The sequence below is a fragment of the Vicugna pacos genome, chromosome 22 (assembly GCF_048564905.1).
Source record: "Vicugna pacos chromosome 22, VicPac4, whole genome shotgun sequence".
Classification (NCBI taxonomy): domain Eukaryota; kingdom Metazoa; phylum Chordata; class Mammalia; order Artiodactyla; family Camelidae; genus Vicugna; species Vicugna pacos.
The window spans coordinates 10,449,289-10,470,573 of NC_133008.1; the positions used below are offsets into that span (position 1 = coordinate 10,449,289).

Here is a 21,285-nt window from a genome sequence, read left to right on the forward strand (position 1 = left end):
GAAATCCACATCTCTGTAAGCTCTGGCTACAACACACAGTGCGGTGAGGGATCCACCGAATCCTGACCGACACTAACCCAGAAACGAGGCAGTGGGTCAGGACTAAGAATACACCCCGCGCCGGTGATGCAAAGACAAACCTGCCCCACTCCATTGCCCTCTAGTCCTCACAAAGGAAGTTACCTCAACACAGAAGCCCAGGTCCCATCCTGCCGCACAGCCAAGCCAAGAGAGAGAGAGAGAGAGAGGAACTGTTAGGATGTTCCATCTCCGCAGTCAGGGAAGGGGGAACGCAAGAGGGGAGGAAACCACTTCACTTCTAAATAGCCACGCGCGAAGTTCACTGCGGCCAAGCGGAAGTGGTTCTCTCTGCTATGTGCCTTACTCCATTACTCCTGAGGCTTCTAGGACTAAAGCAATTTTCTACTCCCCAGGGACCTCAGCCGCTCCCCTGCGATGCTGCTTTGAATTACTTGGTATCACCCAAACAGAGCCAGAAAGAACCAGCCGAGTTCAGGAAAGCTCCAGCCCGGTTTGTGGGGAGCTGCCTGGAGGACCCTGAATCTGGTAGTATTTAAAGATCCCCCCATTTACCAGAAGACCACGTCACGGTAATTTGCCTGGAAGGAGAAATGTGATTCTGAATCCAAGTAAAATTCAGCTGTTTGCATTATCCATGTCGTCTTTGTGGTACTTTGTATCATGCCCCACCAGATATCCTTTAAAGGAAAATGTCCATCTGATATTTTAAAAAGGTGACGGGGGGAGGGGGGGTGGGGGGGGAGTGGGGTGCAGAGCAGTGCATAGTTGTATATTCTTAAATTGCCTCAGGCAAACTGGTTTAATAGAAAAAGTCTAAATACTGGAAGAAATTATATACTCCCCCCACCACCATTTTAAATCAATTGTTTTAATACTATAGCAACAGAGTTTATTTTAGTGTAAGTTCCTTTGGTTTCTCTAAAACTGTATTTACTTTGAAATTCAAATTTATAACTGAATGATGTTAAAACTTAGCCCTGTTTTCAGCAACACTCGTGAAAGGTTTCCAGAGCTATCTCAGTGTACATAAAGTCAGTATACGGTATCTGTTTGAAAACATCTGTATCAGTATACAACATCTGTTCTTGTAGAGAACTACCTGACTGCAATTCGGAGTGGAGGAATATTAAGAGAACTAGTGGGTCAAAGGAAAATTTAAGGCTTTTTGGTTATCATTTATGGTATCTTTTTCAAGTAGCACTAACTTCATTCCTCCCTCTACCATAAAGATACATAATTTAGACAGTCATCCCAACAGTGGCTCACTTGCTCACCGTGCCATAAAAAAATCTTACATAAAATTAACAAAACTGGCTTTGTGTACTAAACTTTCAACTGAGTTTCGTGATTTTCTTCTAGAGAGATTATTATAAATTCTTTTGCTTAGCAACAAAGAAAAGAGGCACAGATGGAATCAGCACTTACCGACTCATTTAAGCATTTGTTTCAAACAAATTCACAGCAATGAAAAATAGTGGGGGAAGGGACCCCTAATTTAATGTGTAGATAAACAAAAAATCGCAGAAGTATTTTAAGATGCAAGGTCACAAACACCTTCAGCAGTCAGGAATCAAATACATAGCATTTCTGGAGTTGATCCAGCTCTTAAAAATAAATTCTTATTAAATGAATGCATGAAGTAAGGCAGTAATGTCTTAACTGTGTAACACACTCCCACTGCTCACTCAACATATGCAATAGGTTTCTTGGGCACCATGGGAATAAGTAAAAGACTGGCACTTTAAACAAGCTGCATTTCTGAATGCAATCATCATTGCCCACATGCAAATTAAGTATTTAAAATGCCTGAAACTCGGAGCAGGGCGGATATGTTGAGTTCCTCCTTCCAAAAATTGGAAGCAAGACATATTCTATAATAATATGAAGCATAAAGGACTCTAATTTCCCAATATTCTCCGGAAAAATTAGATGATATTCTGATTCGTAATTTAGTTAATTAATATCTGAAGAACAACTCTATAATATTTTGACAATTTACAGATTGCCTTTGTTCTCCCAATAATTTTGCTGTCTCATTTGGCTTTCTAGTGAAATGAAGCTAATTGGATAGTAAATGGTTTTCATATATAGGATTTAAAATACTCAATCTCTTATTATGAAACTGGATTGCTCTACTCTGTCTGACATCTGATGATTTTCAAGGACTAGTTTTTGTCAGTTGATTCCTCTGCCCTCTCCTTCTGCTTCCATTCCATGAACTACTGCGTCCTGGTTTATACCCATATTCCTTTATTCCCTTCACATACAGGAAAGGAAAAAAAAAAGGCTCCTTAATTTTCAGAGGTCTCTCCTACTGTACACTGAATGTAATACCGCTTCATGAAATCTCTATTTCACTATGTCCAAACTATGCTTCAGAAGCCTGAAAACAGATACATCGCATGTGATTTTAGTCTATTTCACACTGCTTCATTTCTAAACAATATGTACCAACTTCACAGGTGAGGAAAAGAAAAAAAACACAAATAACAGTAAGTTACAATATTCCCCAAATAATCATCTCAGTATCTACAACAGTAAAAGATTTTTCTTTCCAGATGAATAAAATACTTGATGAGACGAATCAATTATTGTAGCTACGCGCAAGCTACCACCTCGGAGATCAAAATTCAAAAATCAGTCCGCAGCTCAGGCTCTTAGTTTACGCAACTGGGTGTGTAGTGAAGAAAATGGAATCGGTCTCTGGGGAAGAACTGGTGTTAGTTATGGAGGAGGCAATACATAATTTCATGGATAAAAATAACTTAGAGACATGCCAGCTGATCAGTGAAAGGACATGGAGATAAAGGACAGGGAGGACCCCTTTTCCTCTCAAAGAGGTAAACCTCTGCACATGCAGAAAATGATAGCAGCCTTAAAATTCTTAGAAAAACTATTTTTAAATAAACTGTAAAAAAAAAAAACTAATGTAAATTATGAAATGAAGGCTAGCTACTCCTTTTGTACATTTCTTAAAGAAAAAAAAAAAGATAAAAGGTTTCTAAACAAGCCAGTTGGAATCAAACAGCACACTCATAAAGAAACTCAAAAATTATATTTGAAAGTTCCTAGGCATATTAACGTCTTGTTAGTTGATGGCAAAAATAATTTTAAATCTACTACATTAAGGAAGATTTTTTTTCCCCAAAAGGAGAGGCAAATTCAGTTGTGTTTTTTTTTTAATTTAAATAAATAATACATCCTTACCAATTCATTCAACTGGTAGTTCTTATTTCAATTTTAGGCTTTATTATTTAAACATATACACACAAACTATCTATTAGGAATTGCAAATGAAAATTAAAAATAAATAAGGTCATTCGAAACATATTTTATAAAATGATTTTTATGGGAAAAGGAACCCAAATATAAAATCTGCCTCCATATGATAGTTTTTTAAAACAATTTTCAAATTAATCTAATTTTTTATACTTTTTTTCTAAGAGGCATATTATTCTCTACTAGACTTTAAGAAATAAGGCCCATTTTCTGTTTTCTATATTTCTAAGGAAGCAGAGCACATGAAAAGGCTACTTATTCATTTTTACAAAAGATAGGCAGTCTTACATACTTATTTTGAAAGGGCAGTGTGTTATGTTTTTTAAGATATTCAACTTTTATTATCACCTTTTAACAAAATCTCACAATAGAACCACTGTTGAAATCAAACACAGTTTTCTTAAAAACAGTTCTTTAAATCAGAAGAGAGTTTGACAAAAAAAAATTAACTATTCTTATTCGTCTGAGCAAAACTGCCGTTTGGAAGTGACGGACTACAAAGGTAGAAAGGGCAGCATCCTGATTTAAAAAAAAAAAAGATCAAACCTAAGTAGAGTCTGGCATTTTAGGACCATGAACTCATCTGTGAATTCTTTATTGCTCTTAGAAGGAAAAAATACACAAAATTCATTTACTATGCTTCAGTCACACCTTGGCACTTAAATTGAAATTGATTTTCTCATTTGATAAGCATGAAAACATACTTAATAGATTTTTAGTAATAATCGATACTATTTATTGAGTGTCTTCTCAGTGAACTAGGCAGTATGCTGGATTTCACAGACACATCACATCATTTAATCCTCACAACCTCACACACAGAATGGCAATTTAAATCCAAGTTTATCTGACTCCAAAACCCATGTTATTTCCACTCTGCCACACTTCTTACAAGCCACAATTTTACAAAACCTCTGTATTCCCACACTAGGTCAATCAGATTTAAATTTTTCCTGTCACCAGACTTAACTTTTGATTATCTCTACAGAGTCAGCCTAAAGAAACCTAATGTAGGTAAAAATTGGTAAGAAAAAATTAAAATGGGAATACAGAATAAAGGCAGAAGTTTACACAATGAGCCATTTAGCAAACTAGGAGAGAAGAAATAAACGTGAGAGAGTTGTCCTGACTGTGTCTGAGAAGCCAAGGAAACACAGTTAATCCTATTAGAATAATGTGTGCAAACTCTTATATAAGTACTAGTTAGGGGTTTACTTCTTAGAAGCATCATACAATAAAGTGTTCATACCTGCTGCTTTTATATCTGCTTTCTTTTGTCAGAGAAAAGACATAGGCACTTATCATGAAAGTGAGTTCCAATTATCACCCCTAGAATCTAGTACATAAGAGGCTCTCAAAAAAAAAAAAGGTGCTGAAGTAATCAAATACATTAAAGGAAAAAAAAATGTCCTTTAGAAACCTTTTTTGTACTTCTTCACTTTTAATTCTGAAACAATCAAAGATTCACAGCAAATTACAAAAAGTAGTACAGAGGGATCCTGTGTATCCTCATCCAGGGTCCCCAGCGGGGAGCATCTTACATAACTACAGCGCACAACCGGGAAAGTGACCCTGGTGCAATCCACAGGCCTCATTCAGATTGCTCCATTAGCTACTTTATTTCCGAGTGTGCATACCCTCCAAAGAGTTCGACCAGATGGCTGGGTTGAGCCAGGCTGGGCAGGGCTGGACCCTGAGCGGAGAAGGGTTGAAAATGGGAGGTAGGGATGGAGCGGGGTGAAATCAGAAGGTGGGGGAGGGGAGGGGACAACAGGTTGAGGGGGAGGGGAGGGAGATAGCAGCCATTACAGTACTTAACAATGATTTTTACCATCACTGAGAAATGCTACCGTACATAATTCTAGAAGAAGAGTGTGCAGCTTCTCTGGTGCTAGAGAGGGCCTTAGACGCTCCTCATTTTTCTGATGGGAAAACAAAGGGTCAAAGAGGCTGAAGGACCCAAAGTCAGAGTGCTAAAAAGTGGCAAAAATAAAGCCAATTCTGAGAGATCATCTTTCCTCAAAACAAAGTATGCAACTGGATTAGAGTCCGTCAGAATTCCCTGAGGAATTCGGTAAAGACCTTCAAAATAATCCTATTTCAAAATTAGTTCATCAGATGGATGCATATTTTTTTCACATATTATTTTTCATCTCTCCAGACCTCAAAAAATTCCTCATTAAAAAAATGACTATCATTGGTCTGTTGGTTTTACTGCACTAGTCATATGATAAACCAAACTCAAAGGAGAACTGGGCTAAGCTGGTTACCACTTGAAGCGACAGGCTCTTCGCCACTTTGAACCCCAGTGCAAAGCTGTGCTGGCACAAAGCAGGCTCAAAAACGTTGAATGAATGAACAAACGAATAAATGAACAAACAACTTAAGTGGGATGATGAAATACACTAAACAACCCAAATTTCTTAAAAAAAAAACAAACACCCTGCAGTCTAGTAAAATGATATTTTTGTGCAGAATAGTATTTCATTTTGTAGGATATTTTTCACAAAATCAGAGCTAGAAGGGCCCTTGGAGAACATCAAATCTGGTCATTCTCAACTCTGGGTACACATGAGCATCACCTGAGACATTAAGAAATAACATAAGCCCCACCCCACACCTGGGATGTCTGGGGGCCCAGACATCTGTATTTTATTTTTAAAGCTCCCCATTATTAAGTCCCTTATTATAAGAGTGGTTCTAAGTCCTTTATTCTAAAGAGGAAGAAACTGAGGCCTAGTCAAACTGCAATATCATATTCAAGGTAAAAGAACTGGGACCAGAATCCAAGTAGGAGTAACACTTTTTTTTTTAACATAATATACATAAAAAATATTTCAAGAACTACAAAGCTTCATTTTAACTCTGAAACTGTCGGCCATTTCTTAAAATGTGAAACTAGGTTAAAAAAAAATCTGTCAACATTTGAACTCTTCCTAGCACACTGTCACTGTTCATAGGTGGACAGACATACACGTTTGAGGCACTAACCAGGTTTTGCCTAAGATATTACAAAAATGAGGAGAATGGTTCCCATCTTTCCGGTTAACCGCCATCCCTTAGCAATTAGCACTCTTGTAGTTCCCTTAGCTGTTTTTATTGTGAAGGGCCGACAGTGGGTATCAAATGCTTGATTTTTTTTTTAACAGGAAGAGGTACATGTATAAAATGATGGAACTGACTGGATACAAAATAGGAACCTTTAATATCTGCCATATTGCCCATCATATTACATAGATAATACAAATTTTAAAATATTTACTAACATCAGATAGTTACATTTTGAAAATTACCTTTAATCGAATCATTTTCAGCTCTCATTATGTCAATGAGTGAACTCTCCAGTGAGTGCATGTCAAATGTCCTGGGGCGATCCTGTAAACACAAACAGCCACAGACCACTTTTAAAACAGGACTTAATTATAAAAGAGGACGATAAGCTGCATTTGATGGGACAAAGATCAAAAAGTGGCAATCTTCCTCCCTCCCATGTAAGGCACATAATTACTACATTTTATTTTTAACACTTGCGAAACACCAAAAACCACAAAATGAGTACCCAGTGCTCAGCAAAGACTGATTCGGTTTTAATAATAATTTCAGTTAAAGCATTACTTTTATGAACAGAGCAAAAACAAACTAATTTCTATCCGGTTAAGAACATTACACAAAGGTAAAAATAAAATTTGTAATCTTTCTCTGCCACTTACGACGGCAGTAATGTGTTCCAGCCGTCATTTACTAAGGTGACGTCTACACGTGCTATTCAGAACAGCTATATTTACTCTTAGGCCAAGATCTGAAAATAGTCATCCAATGTCTGTAAGACCACTGAATGGCAAAGTATTCTTGATTTTTCTGCCCTTCAAATTAAAAGGCAGACAGGGAGTGGAGAACATTGCTGGTCTAAACCCTGGCTTAACAAAATCCATGTCACAAGTGGGTGAGGAATCTGAAAAGACACAACCCTCCAAGCGCTGAGGCATTCTTCAGGATGAAAAGTACAAGAGAGAACTAAAATTAAAGTTTAGCTTGTTAGTAGAACGTAGATGAAAACATTTTCAAATTAAATACCAAAGGGGAAGCAGTAGTACACATTTCTGACCCACCTTAAGAATAAACACATCTACAGACAGAGACCACAGCAAGGGTGTTAAAGAAAAGGGGGCTGCTAAAGGAATCTGATGAGCACGATTTCATAACCTTCTCTTCAATTCAATTTTCTCTCATTATCTTTTTTAAATTTTATTTTTATTGAATTTCTTTTGGGGGGGTGTAGGTAATTAGGTTTATTTATTTTATTGTATTTTTTTAACAGAGGTACTAGGGATTGAACCTAGGACCTCGTGCATGCTAAGCACGCACTCTATCACTGAGCTGTACCCTCCCCTGCCTCTCATTAGTTTTTAATTCAAAGCTTTGGCTTTTTCAGAGAATTCACCTAATTGTATCCCCCCCTTTTAAGCTTGTCGGGATCTCACTTTTCCAGCTTCCTAGCTTACCTCTAGAACTTTCAGGTTGACAGAGCTTGTCCTCCACTCAAGAGCATCTTTTGATCACCCTGACGTGTCTCTTTTGTCCTTCTATAACACTACTCACCCTGTACTATTTTTCTTCCTTGAAATAGGGACCACTCCCCCTGACCCCACCCCACCACACAGATAGTCAGTAATGTTCACTGAATTGTTTTATGATACAAAAATTTTTTAAACTTCTGCAAACTGCGGAGTCCAAGGGCAGTTATATTGGGATATAATCCAATATTTTAAGCAGGAAGTATTACAGATTTTTTCCCCTAGCATGGCAGGGGATGAAGATGGGATGGGGAGTAAGTGCCTTAAGATGCTATTCTGCTCCCAACTGGTATGGCTCCTCCAGAATATCTTTCCCACTTTTCCTCCTGATTCTTTCCTCATTACCCTCATCTTCTCAACAAGGTCTATAGGGAGGCAGGCGGTCAGGTGGTCAGAATGAGAATTTCTAAGGGTTAATGTTCACAAAAAAGAAAAACTCTTCTGTTTTTATCCTTCCTCATCTCAAGCACTGAATAAAATCAAAACTTCACTGCGTATTCCTTTGGAAGCAAAATGCATTTGACGAATAACTTAAGAAAAAGGTTAAAATAAAATTCCACTATCTCATTCTGCTGTAGCTGGATGTGTCCACCCTTCAGCATCCTGTGAACCACACTCATAATCAGGCCAGCCACTGTCTGTATCTCCAACACAAAGCCAGTCTCGGAGGCACTAATTCTCAGTGTCTGCTCACTTGCCTGTGTCTTCTGACTGTCAGTTTCTCAAGGGTAGGAAGTATGTCTTCCATCAAATGTTCCCAATGTCTGTAACTCCAAAGGGTGATGGTGTGCCGAGATACTCAACTCTTCGAGCCACAGGACTGCCCAGGGGGCCTGCTGTGGTAGGAAGTCCCTGGCAGATGATTTCTGTTTCAATATGATCACTTTCTATATGTGCCATGATGCAAAACAGGCTGAAAAGCCTTGTTCGATGTTTCTGTATCACTGTGCCTCACACAGGAGCTGGCAGGTTAGAAAGCATGCATATGTTTGCTTAATGAATGAATTCTTTCAAGTAATTTTTAAATGTTTAAAATATTTCTTTTCTCCTATGTCCTTATATTACAGGTTTGTTTTTATACATCCCCTTTCTGGCTATAGAGTTGTAGGGGTTTTTTGTTCAAAGTAACTGCGATCGTGGTGGGGGCGGGGGGAGAGATGGAGAAAAAGACCTCAGCCTACTATTTTTTTTTTTTCAGTGAAACTAAAGTAGGAAACAACCTTTCAAGTTCCAGAACTTGCATTTTGCCAATCACTGAATGACAAGAGCACCGCAGAGAATCAGTTGATGAGGAATATTACACACAGTGTTTTTTGTTTGGTTTGTTTTACGACAGCTGTTTCCAGTAAGTAAAGAAGCAGCTTTTTCACCTATAAGTTTCCAAATGTGTTATTGGAATTTAGCAAAGCCACTTCATACTCACACCCTCACGCAGGCTATTGCCTAGAAGGTAAAGACTTGCGAAAATAACCACCACTGACTTCTAACTGGTAGAGTACCTTGAAACTAAAACCCTAAATGAATATTTAAAATTTTGGTAATGCTTTGTAGGATTAAGAAGCAAAAAAAAAAAAAACCCTTTTCACACGTATACTAGCTTTCATTTGTCACAATGTTATACAAGGATGACAGACAAATACCAATATACAAACTCTGACCAACTGGTACTGACTCTCAGATGCAATGCGTTGACAAGAATCTCCTGGCTCTGTATGTATTAGAAGAAAACAGTGTTTCAACAGATCACTAAGGATTACTACACACAAGATATAAGACCCAATGGCACAAGTACCACATTTTTGCCAACTCTGGTCTAATGTGTACTCCTCCCCATAATCCAACCTTATTTGTAAATATGATCATTACAAACTCCTTTACATTTGTATATCACGTTGTTTCTTATCACGCTGTGGCAATTTAAAGAGTTCAAAGCCACATATTTTGTCAAGTAAGCATTCTGTTCCCAGAGAGGGTCCAAAGTTTACCATTCTGATTATTCCCTCACTGATCTGTCCATTTAAAGTATCCATTTTTTTTAAAAAGGACTGAAATATAAATGTCTGTGCCATTAAGAAGTAGACAGAGGTGTACAGACACAAATAAATCCAAAGAATAAGAACAGCACAAACAATGCTGGTTTTCCTGCCCAACAACCAAAGTATCAAATCAAGAGTGCTTTGATCTCTGTATTTCACGCTTCAGTCTTACGTTTTTGGCTTGCTAATTGGGCCAAATATCATAACCACTTATCTATTTTCTAGTATCCATTTCCCAGAAAGTAAACTAACTATAAAATAGAAATCTTGTTAAGTGACAGCTCTTCTTAATGGAACTTGAGCTGATGACCAAGATATGAAGGTAAGCATCAGTGGAAACGAGCCTTAGACACCAGGAAGTCCGGCGTGTCTTGTGAACTTGGGCACGTTCATCCTCTAGACCTCTTTGCTGATCCGAAAACGGAGTTTGATTAGATCTCTAATGTTCCTTTCCTGGCTCCATAATACATTTATTTATATTCTAGCTTTCTGACATTCTAAGATGGTCTATGCTCTTCAAGATTTGCAGTTTAAGTTCTGATTGAGTATGGCAGCAACCAAAAATGTGAAGGGCAATGACTAACCAAAGTTTATCACTTCTTGCCTACAAAAAGGTGGGGTCAATGACAGATTAATAAGAAAATGATGTCTTGGAGTCTTAAAAGGACAGTCACTGACTGCATCTTCATTAAGCTATTCACAAATGCAAAATATCGAGCTTTTTCCAAAAAAGTTACTTAAAATAATTTGTTGAAGCAGGATATTCTGATTTCAGATAAAAGTCCAAAGAATCTACGATAAAGCAAAAGCCAGTGACAACTCTATTTGCTCCAAGCTATCATTGCCAGTCTCTCTCGGCAGCGTACAGGGAAGAAAAAGAGAAAAGCGCAGCTGCCCTTCACTGAGCATCCACTAAGCACCTGACATTATTCTAGGTGCCTTTTAAATACTGTCCTAATTAATCTTCAGACCTCCTTATAAGTTAGACTGCATTATTCTCATTTTAATGATAACAACCAAGACTGGGGAAAATCCACAGTTCACTGCACAGGTATGTTACCACGCAGTTCAGCAGCTTAGCCAAGATTCAAGCCCAAGTTTCACTCCAAACTAGGTGGTGCTTCCTTGGGTAAAGTAATGGTTGTGGTAGTCAAAATACCACACTCCTTAAGATATAAATTAGGATAAACAAGACACTCTGCCATAAGGGTCCTGGGGGCAGGAACATGCTGGCTAGCAGCTAGCAAACAGTAGGCACTCAATTATTACTCAATAAAACAAAAGAACAAAATGTATGCATAAGAGTAACATAGGATAATATCAGAGATACTTAAAACATAAGAAGAGATAGAGAAGCTGTATCTTCCTTCTTCCTATTGAGATGACAGATAGTGGTACACAGATTAGAGACCTAACACAAACGCATCTCTAGGTTAACTGCAGCCAACCACAGGAACTGAAGTGGCAGTAATAGTTACAATAATAATATCAGCAGCTAACATGTATCAAGCTCTAACGCCTTACATGCACAATCGCATTTACTCCTCACAAAAAGCCTATACAATGAAGTGTTCAGTTATCCCATTTCACAGATGAAGAAAGTAAAGTGATTAAGTAAGTTTATTAATGTCAGGTAAGTGGAGAAGGCAGAATCTGAACCAAGACCTTCTGATTCTAGAACGTGTACACTTAATAATCATCAATAAAAATAAAAGACCACCAATTATTTCCAAGGCTCAGCAAGGCAAACTGGATTACAACTGTGCCTAGATCTCTTTTTATTTTGTAATCTTAATTGTTATACTAAATATATTGAGTTACAGGTCAGTAACTGGTTGGTTTCAGTTTCTGTCATCTCTACTTCACAGGACAATGTCTAAAGGAAAAACTACACAAGATGCTATGAAAATCAAAGTTGATAAAAATAACCTTCTGACAAAGCAAATAAGTGTTTCACAGAGGAGGACCTGTCCTTTTAATATATACCTGAATAACCCTGACTGCCACGGCAAAATAGCTACATCAGCATAGAATTGATGACATGGCTTTTTATTTAACATCCCAGAAGCAGCCAAAAGCAGCACAGGAACCTGACGGTCTATCACTGTCAGGATGAACAACTAGATTCCAACTATGCTACAAAATCAAAATTATTATTTCATAACTTTTTCTTTTTCTTAAACATCCAGATGGATAATATAAGCTGGTGTTTCTCATATTTAAGAGTACACCAGAGCCATCTGGAGGTCCCATCAGAACATAGAGTACTGGGTCAACCCCCGAAGTCTCTCATTCAGTAGGTCTGGGTAGGATCCAAGAATTCACATTTCTAACAAGTTTACAAGTGAAGCCAGGGACCACACTTGGAGAACCACTGAGTTAAGCAATTCCATTCCACAGGTTAACATCATTAGATACTTGGGGGTGTGATTTGTAACTTACATCCTGGTTGACGGCTGTGATGCAGTCCAGCTTAAATAGTCTACACCAGCCATTTTAAGGTTTCCTTATGAAGAGAAGGGCTTTGCTCTCAAAACCCAAAACAAAGCCCTCTCTTCCCAGCTCTAAGATGCATTAATTGGAAAAAGATTACAATCAAGTTCAACTTCAAGAAATCAACCACCATGACCACTCCTCTATTGGTTCCTGCCTTATTATATTTGAGGTAGTATATTTTAGCATTACTAGATCTGGTCTAAAACACAAAATGTACTAAATTGAATATAACCACATTATTAAGAACCAAAGCCAAAATTCAGCTACTCCCTTTACTCATTATCTTCCTATAAAGACAGATATTACTGTGATCATCACTTCTCAGACTGCTATGGCTCTGTATCAGCTTATGGAAGTTTCTCTTTCTGTCTTAAACTTTGAAGGGAAAGGAAAATATTTTGGTTTGAAAGGAAAGTCTATGCCAGTGTACGAGCTGCCAAAATAACTAGGAAGTCTGAGATGCCAGCAGAGCCCATAATCAAAGGTAACTATGGGAGTTTTAATCCAAAATTTGCCAAATGTAAATACTCTACTTGGATTAAATACTTAAACCCACCGACATCACAGGTTGACAGTATAGTCAACTTTCAAGACCCTTCCATCCCTGTTGCAGGCACAAGCCCCCCTTTCCCCCAGACTCCCCTAGCACGCTGACATCCCACGTGATATCGACAAGCTCGGTTACAGCTAACCCCGCCTCCCAACACTGGACTGTGAGCACCACTCATCTCCACAGCCACAGACCAGAACAACTGTGCAGCATACAGCAAGTCCCTCATCATCGTCACCATCATTATTAAAGTGACTAACATGTCCCTCCCGGCTCAGTGTTGTGTCTCACGTGAGTAATGTATGACATATGTACATCAGTTCCTCACAACCATCATGTAAACTGGGTACAATTATTAACCCCATTTTAGGCAAATGAAGCTATGAGAAGTTAACCAATTGTCCTCAAAGTCACCAAGTAAGTGGTGGAGTCCGATTTCAGAGCAGAAGCTCAGAAAAGTGGTCCATTTAAATGAGCTTTGTCGTGACCTAGAAATTTCAATCTGTTAACACCTGTAAGGTTTGAAATCCTTCACCGTATACAGGGTCTGAATGCAGAGAACAAGCGTCAGTGGTTAAAGTGAAAGAAGGAGAAACCAGGTTTAGTACCATCTCATATTTCTTAGCAGGGTCCCTCTTTAGTAGGTACTTTCTCATTATGACCACTTTATAATGAAGGCAAAGCCTCTTACAGAGCTGAGGCTAGCAAGTGCCCCCTAATAGAATACACTATAACAAAATCCATCCATGTCTTCGGTGGATTACCCTGATTGGATCAGGAGCTCCATTTGCTCCCATGTGAACTGACGAATCAGATCTCTCCAGAAAGTCTTTTAGAAAACTTTCTTTTATTCTAACTTCACTAAATAAACACACTCATTTTCCTCATTAAAAGATCTTAAAATGGTAAATATTTCTTCTCACCACTTAACTGTATTAAAATCACAACTTGGCATTTCTAGACTTGATCAGTCAGTTCCTGGGTCAATAGACCCCTTCCTCTTATTAACTATTTGTTCATTTTCACCTTGCCCGGCGGAGAGAAATAATTAAAATCTATTCCAAGACCGGCATTTAAATCACCACTCACTAGACGAGTAATCTTGATACTGCATCTCTGAACCTTGACTTCATCAACAAAATGGGGATGGCATCTCCCTCATAAAACAGGAGTGAGGAGAAATGAGATGAGGTCCATGACAGACCGTGCACGACACGAGCCAGTTAAGAGACACGCTCTGCCCCTTCTCTCTCTGTGGTCAAACAGCAAAAGGGCCTGAAACGAACATATTTAAGTAGGTACTGTTTGTGTATATCTGAATAATTCAGCTGTGCCATGCTTTTTCCTGTAGCTCATTTTCATAAAGAAACAAAATAGAAAAAGATTTTTTTCCATCAAATAAGCTATTTGGGGCAAGAGGTCATTAGTTCGGGACAGTAGGTAAATACTACTAAAATGCAGCCCTAAGGAATGAAGTCATTTAGATCCTTCTGGCCATTCCTCTATCTTTGGCTGCTTACTGGCTGTCAGCATTCCTCTGCTCCACGTCTGCTGGGCCTGATCAGGGTCCAGAGTTAGCAGAGAGAATGGTCACCTAAATACACAATCTTTATTCCTAAACTGAGGCTCGTATCCTATAACCCACAATATCCTTAACATCTCTGAGCTTTCGCGAGCCTTGACAGCAATGTCAAGAGGCAGCCTGTGCCCGGTGTCAGCCTTTCTGGGCCCTCACAGCTCCCACTCTCACACCCTTAGCTCTTCAGAGTCTCCTGAGCAGAAAGCGCTTCTCAACACTCAGGCACAAAGCAAGAAGTCACTGGCCTGTACACTCCTTGAGAAGCACGTCTGCCTTGGTCCTGTATTCCCAGCACACAAGCCACTGTAAGCACCAAACACTTGTGAGTTGAAAAAGAGAAAGAGATGAAAAAGTGTGATGTAGTCCAAAGGCCTGCAAAAGACTCCAAACCTCTAGATTCCCCTTAAAAAAAAAAAAAACTGGTCTAGCAAATAAAAATGCAACCAAAAAGCTCTCAGTCCTGTCCTGTTCTCTCTCCTTTTGGACAGCCTTCCAAAAAGTCTAGAGAAGCCTGAATCCGGGAGAAGGCTGAGATGGAGCGAGGAAACCTGGACAATCTCCTCTCACATTTTTGGTCATCAGATGATGTTTTGTTGGATCTCTCTCTCTCCCTCTTTTTTTCTTTTCTGATGGCCATGTGACCACCAGCGCCCTTCTTAGCCCAGGAGGGAGGAGATGGGGCCAGAAGTGGTTTCTTTAGATATTAGCACCAGCTTGAGTAGCGAAACAGGCTGAACAAGCACAACAGAAATGTGGGCCTTGCTTCAGTTTCCACTATCTTTCTTTAAAAAAAAAAAAAAACAGCTAGAAAATATTTTTGTATGTTTTTTAGGGAGGAAAAAAGACTTGCTTTTAGAGATACTAAATATCTCTGAAATACTAAACCATTTACAGATGAAGTGATATATTAGCTGGGAAATAATTAGCTGGGAAATAATTAGGAAATATATTAGCTTCAAAATAATATGAAAGCAGGAAAAGAGGGTCAGGAAGAGAGATGAAAGAGGACCGTGCAGGAGCTGACCACTGTTGGAAGCCACATGACATGTTCATGTAGTTTGCTACATTATTCCAGCTATGGAATATTTTAAATTTTTAAATTTAAATTTTTCCAAAATAAGAAACTGAAGAGACATGAGGGGGAAAATCTTTACCCAAAGAGGAAACAAACAGCTGGTCACTTGATTTTCCTGCAGTGCTCAAGAAAATGAGAGCGTCATGTAGGCTGTTAAGTACAGTGACTATTAAGTGCAGTGATTTTATTAAACAAAATTGGCAGTTCAGTTTATAAAATCCTTCTTTGACAGGAAGCTCAAATTACCTCACACAATGGTTTTCACATAAGAAGAATCTGTGCTATTCACAAAATTTTTAATATTTCTGTGTTGACTTTCTTATATCAACAAAATCTTTTGGAAGCCAAATATTAGACATATTACATTTTATCTTCAAAAGGACTGGACAAAAAGAAATGAGAAAATGAAGGATCAGGAAAGCTGAGTAGCTTGCCCTGGTCACATAGCTAGCAAGTGGTAAAACCATTGTTGGAACTCAAATCTGACTTCCCTAAGATAATTAAGATAACTTTTCTAAGTTCTTATACTAACTCCTTTTGTTTGATTCCTTTTAAGGTTCTTAGAGACAGTAAGCTTATAACAACTACTTTACTAACTAGCACCAGATGCATTCCTCAAAAACACCTGGAAAAACTGTTATTAAAAATACGTTGCATAATATTTAAATATAAACATGTTTTAAAATGTATACTGAGGGATTAACTATAACTTATTTTAGATCTACAAGAAAACAATGATTGGGATATATCTGAATATTCAGCAAATAGAAATTTTGTCCAATCTAAATAACTCTACAAATATGAAAAGTACTTGTTCAGCTTAAGGCTTTAAACTAAAAATTCAGTCTGCAAACATGAGAGAGGACCTCAAGTGGCTGGACGGAGTTTTTCCCTGGACATGTAATGAGATCTGAATTCTGCAACCCACTGGCTAAAGTCTGCCTTTTGTGGTACGATGTTGTCACAGAACTTAAAAAAGCACTTACTGTGTATAGGTGTGTATTTATAAATATGACCATTAATAAAACATTTGGAAATGCCATTTACACATTGTTTCTGTTATACCTAAAGCTGAACCTGTTAGTTTGCCTCAAAGTTTAAACAGCTCTTGGATTAAAATAAAATATAACTATTGGGCTAGTTGCTAATTTGTTTATAATGATAAAAAAATAATGCATCTTCATTATCATTCAAAGATTAGCAGAGAAATACATTACAGATCAAAACAATTTTTATGAGATATCTAGTCCTGTGCCTAGCTTATAACGCAGGAGGCACTCAATAAATAGGTACCAAATATATTAATTAAAATATAAAAAAAAAAAACTTAATTCCACGATAAAAGCTAAAACATTCCCAACTCAAATGTACGGTACGTTTTCCTGTTTCTTACCAACAATCATAAATGCTCCATTAACGGAGAGTCTCCTTTAATGCATACAAAAACAATCAAATGTCCTAAATTTGTTAAAACTACTATAAGCCGAATCTTTCAAACTACTGAAAGATGCAGGCTGCCAACGCCAATAAAAGTCTGGGTATATGTACAATTATAAAACTTCTCTTCAAGAAAATTGATAATCCTGCTAAATGTCCTACCTGCTCTGGGTTGCATCTAGCTTATTCAAAAGGAGTACTCTGAGAAGTAGAGCTTATATAATACAATAAGCAATTCTAAGGACTGCTCAGAATCTTTCATAGATACCCAAGCTTTTTGTAATTACTTTAATTTCATGATTTTACCCAATATTAGAGAGTCATATTTTAAATTAAAAAAAAATTAAGCCACCTAATATGGCCTCATACTTAAAGTACCTCACAATAATCCTTTCCTCCTAGGAATTAATATCTTGATGAGGATTGTCTTCCCAAATTTAAACGATTTGCTCAAGGTCGCACAGCTAATTAGAGTTCAGAGTCAAACTTAGGTCTGTTTGGATTCAGGGCCTGGGCTTCAGTTTACTACATTTTTGGCTTCTCACAATTGCCTTTCTCAGTAATTATTCAAGTTTCATCTTCAGAAACTGATTAAAAATAGGATCTATAGACCTTTCTATCTACTAAGAATTTTCTGAAAACCTGAAAGTGGAACTCCTTCTGTTTCAATATTATAAAATATGATGAGACTCTACACTAAATTTGAAGTAAAAAATGATAATATTGCTATCAATGTATCATGGTAAAAAATATACTTAAATTTCTGCAAAAACAATTTTCTTTGAACAATTAAATATAACGTAAGTTTTTGTCAAGAACAATTAAAGTGAATGTTTATGTTATAAGCTCCCTGCCTTAAAGAGAAAAGCATCAGACACATTAGTTTACCTGTGATGGGACCAAAAACTAAGGTACAATACAGTGGTGAAAAAAATGTGATAATGGAACTTCAAGCTTATTTTCCTTATAGCAAGACAGAAAAGTCATAAGGAAAATAAATTTAGACTAAAATTCAAAGTAGGTATACGTTAACTTTAAAACTACTTTTCCGTTTCTGTCTTGTTAACACCAACAAAAATTATTCTCAAAAGCATAAACTCATGAACTCAGTAGCATCTTTCTAGTTGAAACTAGCAACAACCACATTCACTAGGCTTGCAATAAACAGGTTTTTCCTGAAAGATGTTCGAACAGTGTGTTGATCATATTCCATGGCTTCTCTGAAGACACGACAAAAAATAATCAGAAAACTCTATCCGGCCCGAGTTTTGATTCCATCAGAAAAGTAATTAAACCTAGTCAAAAGGCTTCCTACAGAAAGGAGTAACACTGCATCTGCATTCCCAAAGTTCTCCCAATATTTCAGTTCTGCTGGAGCCAGAACCATCCAACCCATACTTTATAGTTAAAACATATATATTATATAAACTATATATATATATAGTTTCCCCTCTTCTAATATAAACAAATACAAAGTCAAAGAAAATGTTTCTTATGCAAAGATCCCTCTTGGGACTACATTAAAAACCAAAAAATGTAATGAGGTTGTACTTTAGACAATTTTAATAATTCACCATAACTTTCAGAACTGAAGCAATGCAGTAACTTCCTATTCTCAAATATAAGATGACATATATAATTTTAAGGATCAATAAACTGACAACACAAGGAGAGTTATTCAAGTGGCATGGATTATTTGCCTGATCAAGACAACTTAACAACAAATCCTTGATGACCAAGTAAGAGCAAACGGGCTCTAAACCCCAAAAGGTCTCCCCTGTCAACCGAGTTTTAGGATGGTCTTTGTGACAGATTTTGTCTCCCCTGCTTTTTTTTTTTTTTCTTGTGGCCTACTTCTCGGTTCTTAGTTGGGGTGTAACTGAGCTGAAGATAAGAGGGTATCAGAATGTATACCACACAATTTCCCTTCACTTTCCTGTAAGGAGAGAAGATCTAGGCACCCTTCCAAAGAAGTGCTATATTCAAATGTAATTATTGGCAGGTGCCCCAATATATTATTTGGTTTGGACATCAGAATTCCAGGATGTGTTTGGCAGGATGGGTAGCATATTTTTTCCCCCTTAATGTAAGGTCAAATCATGCCTTTAGTCACATGAATATGGACATTGTTTCTTCATTTTGAAATTGAGACAAGAAAGCCAGGGTTTAGAGGTTGAGAAATCCTATATAGGAAGTGAGATAATATATGTGAAAGCACCTAGCTCAGTGCCTGGTATATAGTAGGTACTAAAAACAAACAAACAAACAATTGATTTGAATATTATCTAATATTTTAAAGTTGATAAATAAATGTATTTTATTATTTTCCACTTTCAAAACTTTATCCATAATCAGCTTTTGATCAGCAGGTATCAATTATTCACTCTAAAAATCTTTCTTCTAATCTTACATGCCTCTTGGAAGCATTCCCACCACCCCCAACCTCATGTGTGACTTGTAATAATAATAACAAAAACAGTAATTTCTACTTCATAGGACTGTTGAATGAATTAAATGAGTTAATATACGTAAAACAGAATTATCATAGGCATGTTGGCTATTATTAAATACACATTCGTTCAGTTGTATTTGAAAACTGGGTTTGAGGCATGTTATCTGAATTCACACGAAGAAAACTTTCAGCTAAGCAAGAACAATTTAGAAACAAATTTTAATACATAGAAAATACCAAAACATAATGCCTGTCATATCAGTTACTTAGAGGATTATTCACATAGTTGGAATCTTTGCTCCTGCTCATAAACATTGGTAAAAGAGAGGTTAAGATTGGCAAAACAAACAAACAAACAAAAAAACAACCTAATGTCATCATTAATTTTAGTTCACTATATGTACCCAAACCTGTATTAAACAAATGTAAAAACCATTCTGATTCATTTCAAATTAAAATAAACATTTCCCAGTATCAGTTACATTTCAGGTAAATTATTTCCTTTTAACACAATAATATTATCCTGGCCTTTGACTGAATACCAATATTGTAATATAGCCATGTAAATTCTATCTTGTAATTTCTGTGGTAAACTTCAAGATCTCTCTATAATACCTAAGGAATTCTTTCTAACAGCAATGGGAATTGAATATTAACATCTATAAAATGTCTTTGCTAAAATGAATAGCATTTAAGGTAATACATTTAAAAAAGATAGCAGTACTTAGGAAAAAGAGTGTGGACCATGACTGTAGCACTTTAAACCCCACAGCAGCTTGTTTTAGGATCATAAGGAACTTAAGAATCATCCCCTCCTCCGATTTTATAAAGAAACTGAGGCCCCCAAATGCTATTACACTCATAGGGCCAAGACTACAACCTAGGTGTCTGGGCTCCCAGTCAAATAAATGTTCCTTCAACTTTTTTCATATCAAATTTAATCAAGTAATTCATATCAACTCAAAATGGTATTTTTTTTGCCAAAAATTAATTCAAAAGAATAATTGTTTAAAACACACATATACACACATACAAAGAACTGCATTCATTTAAGTAAGCACCACAGTACTCAGGTCACTAACTTCTCATATTTTTCAAAACCCAACTAGGAATTTCTTGTCATAAAGATTTTTTTTAAATCACATATGACTTTCAAATCACCCCAATGCTTGCTCTCAGCTCCCCACCCCCCAACCGCTCCCTCTCTCTCTTCTCTCTTTCACACACACAAATACACACACTCTCCTAAAAATGATGGGGACAGTGAGCAGAAATGAACAACCTAGTTTCTCATTCTACCATGTTTGAGGCAGGTATATTGACTCATCTTTTTTCCATCCTCAGCATAATAGACAACAATTCTAAGGGAAGAGTTAGCTTCTAACGATACCTTTTAGCATCAATCTTAGTCTATTATTATTTCATAAACCAGCTTAATCTCTAAGAAACCATCTGATTGAAAAAAATTACATGTCAAGCACATTCCATTAGCTCCATAAAATATCAGTAATGTGCATATATGTGGTTTATTCACTTTCTGAGATTTTTATTTTTCCCAAAGCAAACCTTTATCAAAAATCAATAAACTAAGAATGCAAAACAAACTATGAGGTCACATATTCATTCTGTCAGTTTATAGTAGCAAAAGAAAAGAAAAGTATTTTCAATTCTGAGCCAATCTTAATCTAGTTAAAATGTCGGGAATGCCATCTTGGATTTTTTAAGTTAGCAATACATAAATAATTCATAAAAGTTACTTTTGCAT

The 21,285-nt window shown here is 37.0% G+C and overlaps 1 protein-coding gene across 5 annotated transcripts in view; it reads right to left on the bottom strand.

Moving 5' to 3' along the window:
- Nucleotides 1-21,285, bottom strand: part of CPEB4 (cytoplasmic polyadenylation element binding protein 4) — a 62,576-nt gene that overhangs the window by 37,076 nt on the left and 4,215 nt on the right. For 3 of the 5 annotated variants that reach the window (XM_072947218.1, XM_006198970.4, XM_015234964.3), the window contains one exon: nt 6,615-6,696. In XM_072947218.1, coding sequence (XP_072803319.1) covers nt 6,615-6,696 — 82 coding nt within the window. Of the gene's footprint in view, nt 1-183; nt 293-6,614; nt 6,697-21,285 lie in introns of those variants that run through there. The other 2 variants (XM_015234965.3, XM_072947221.1) reach the window with 2 other exon arrangements.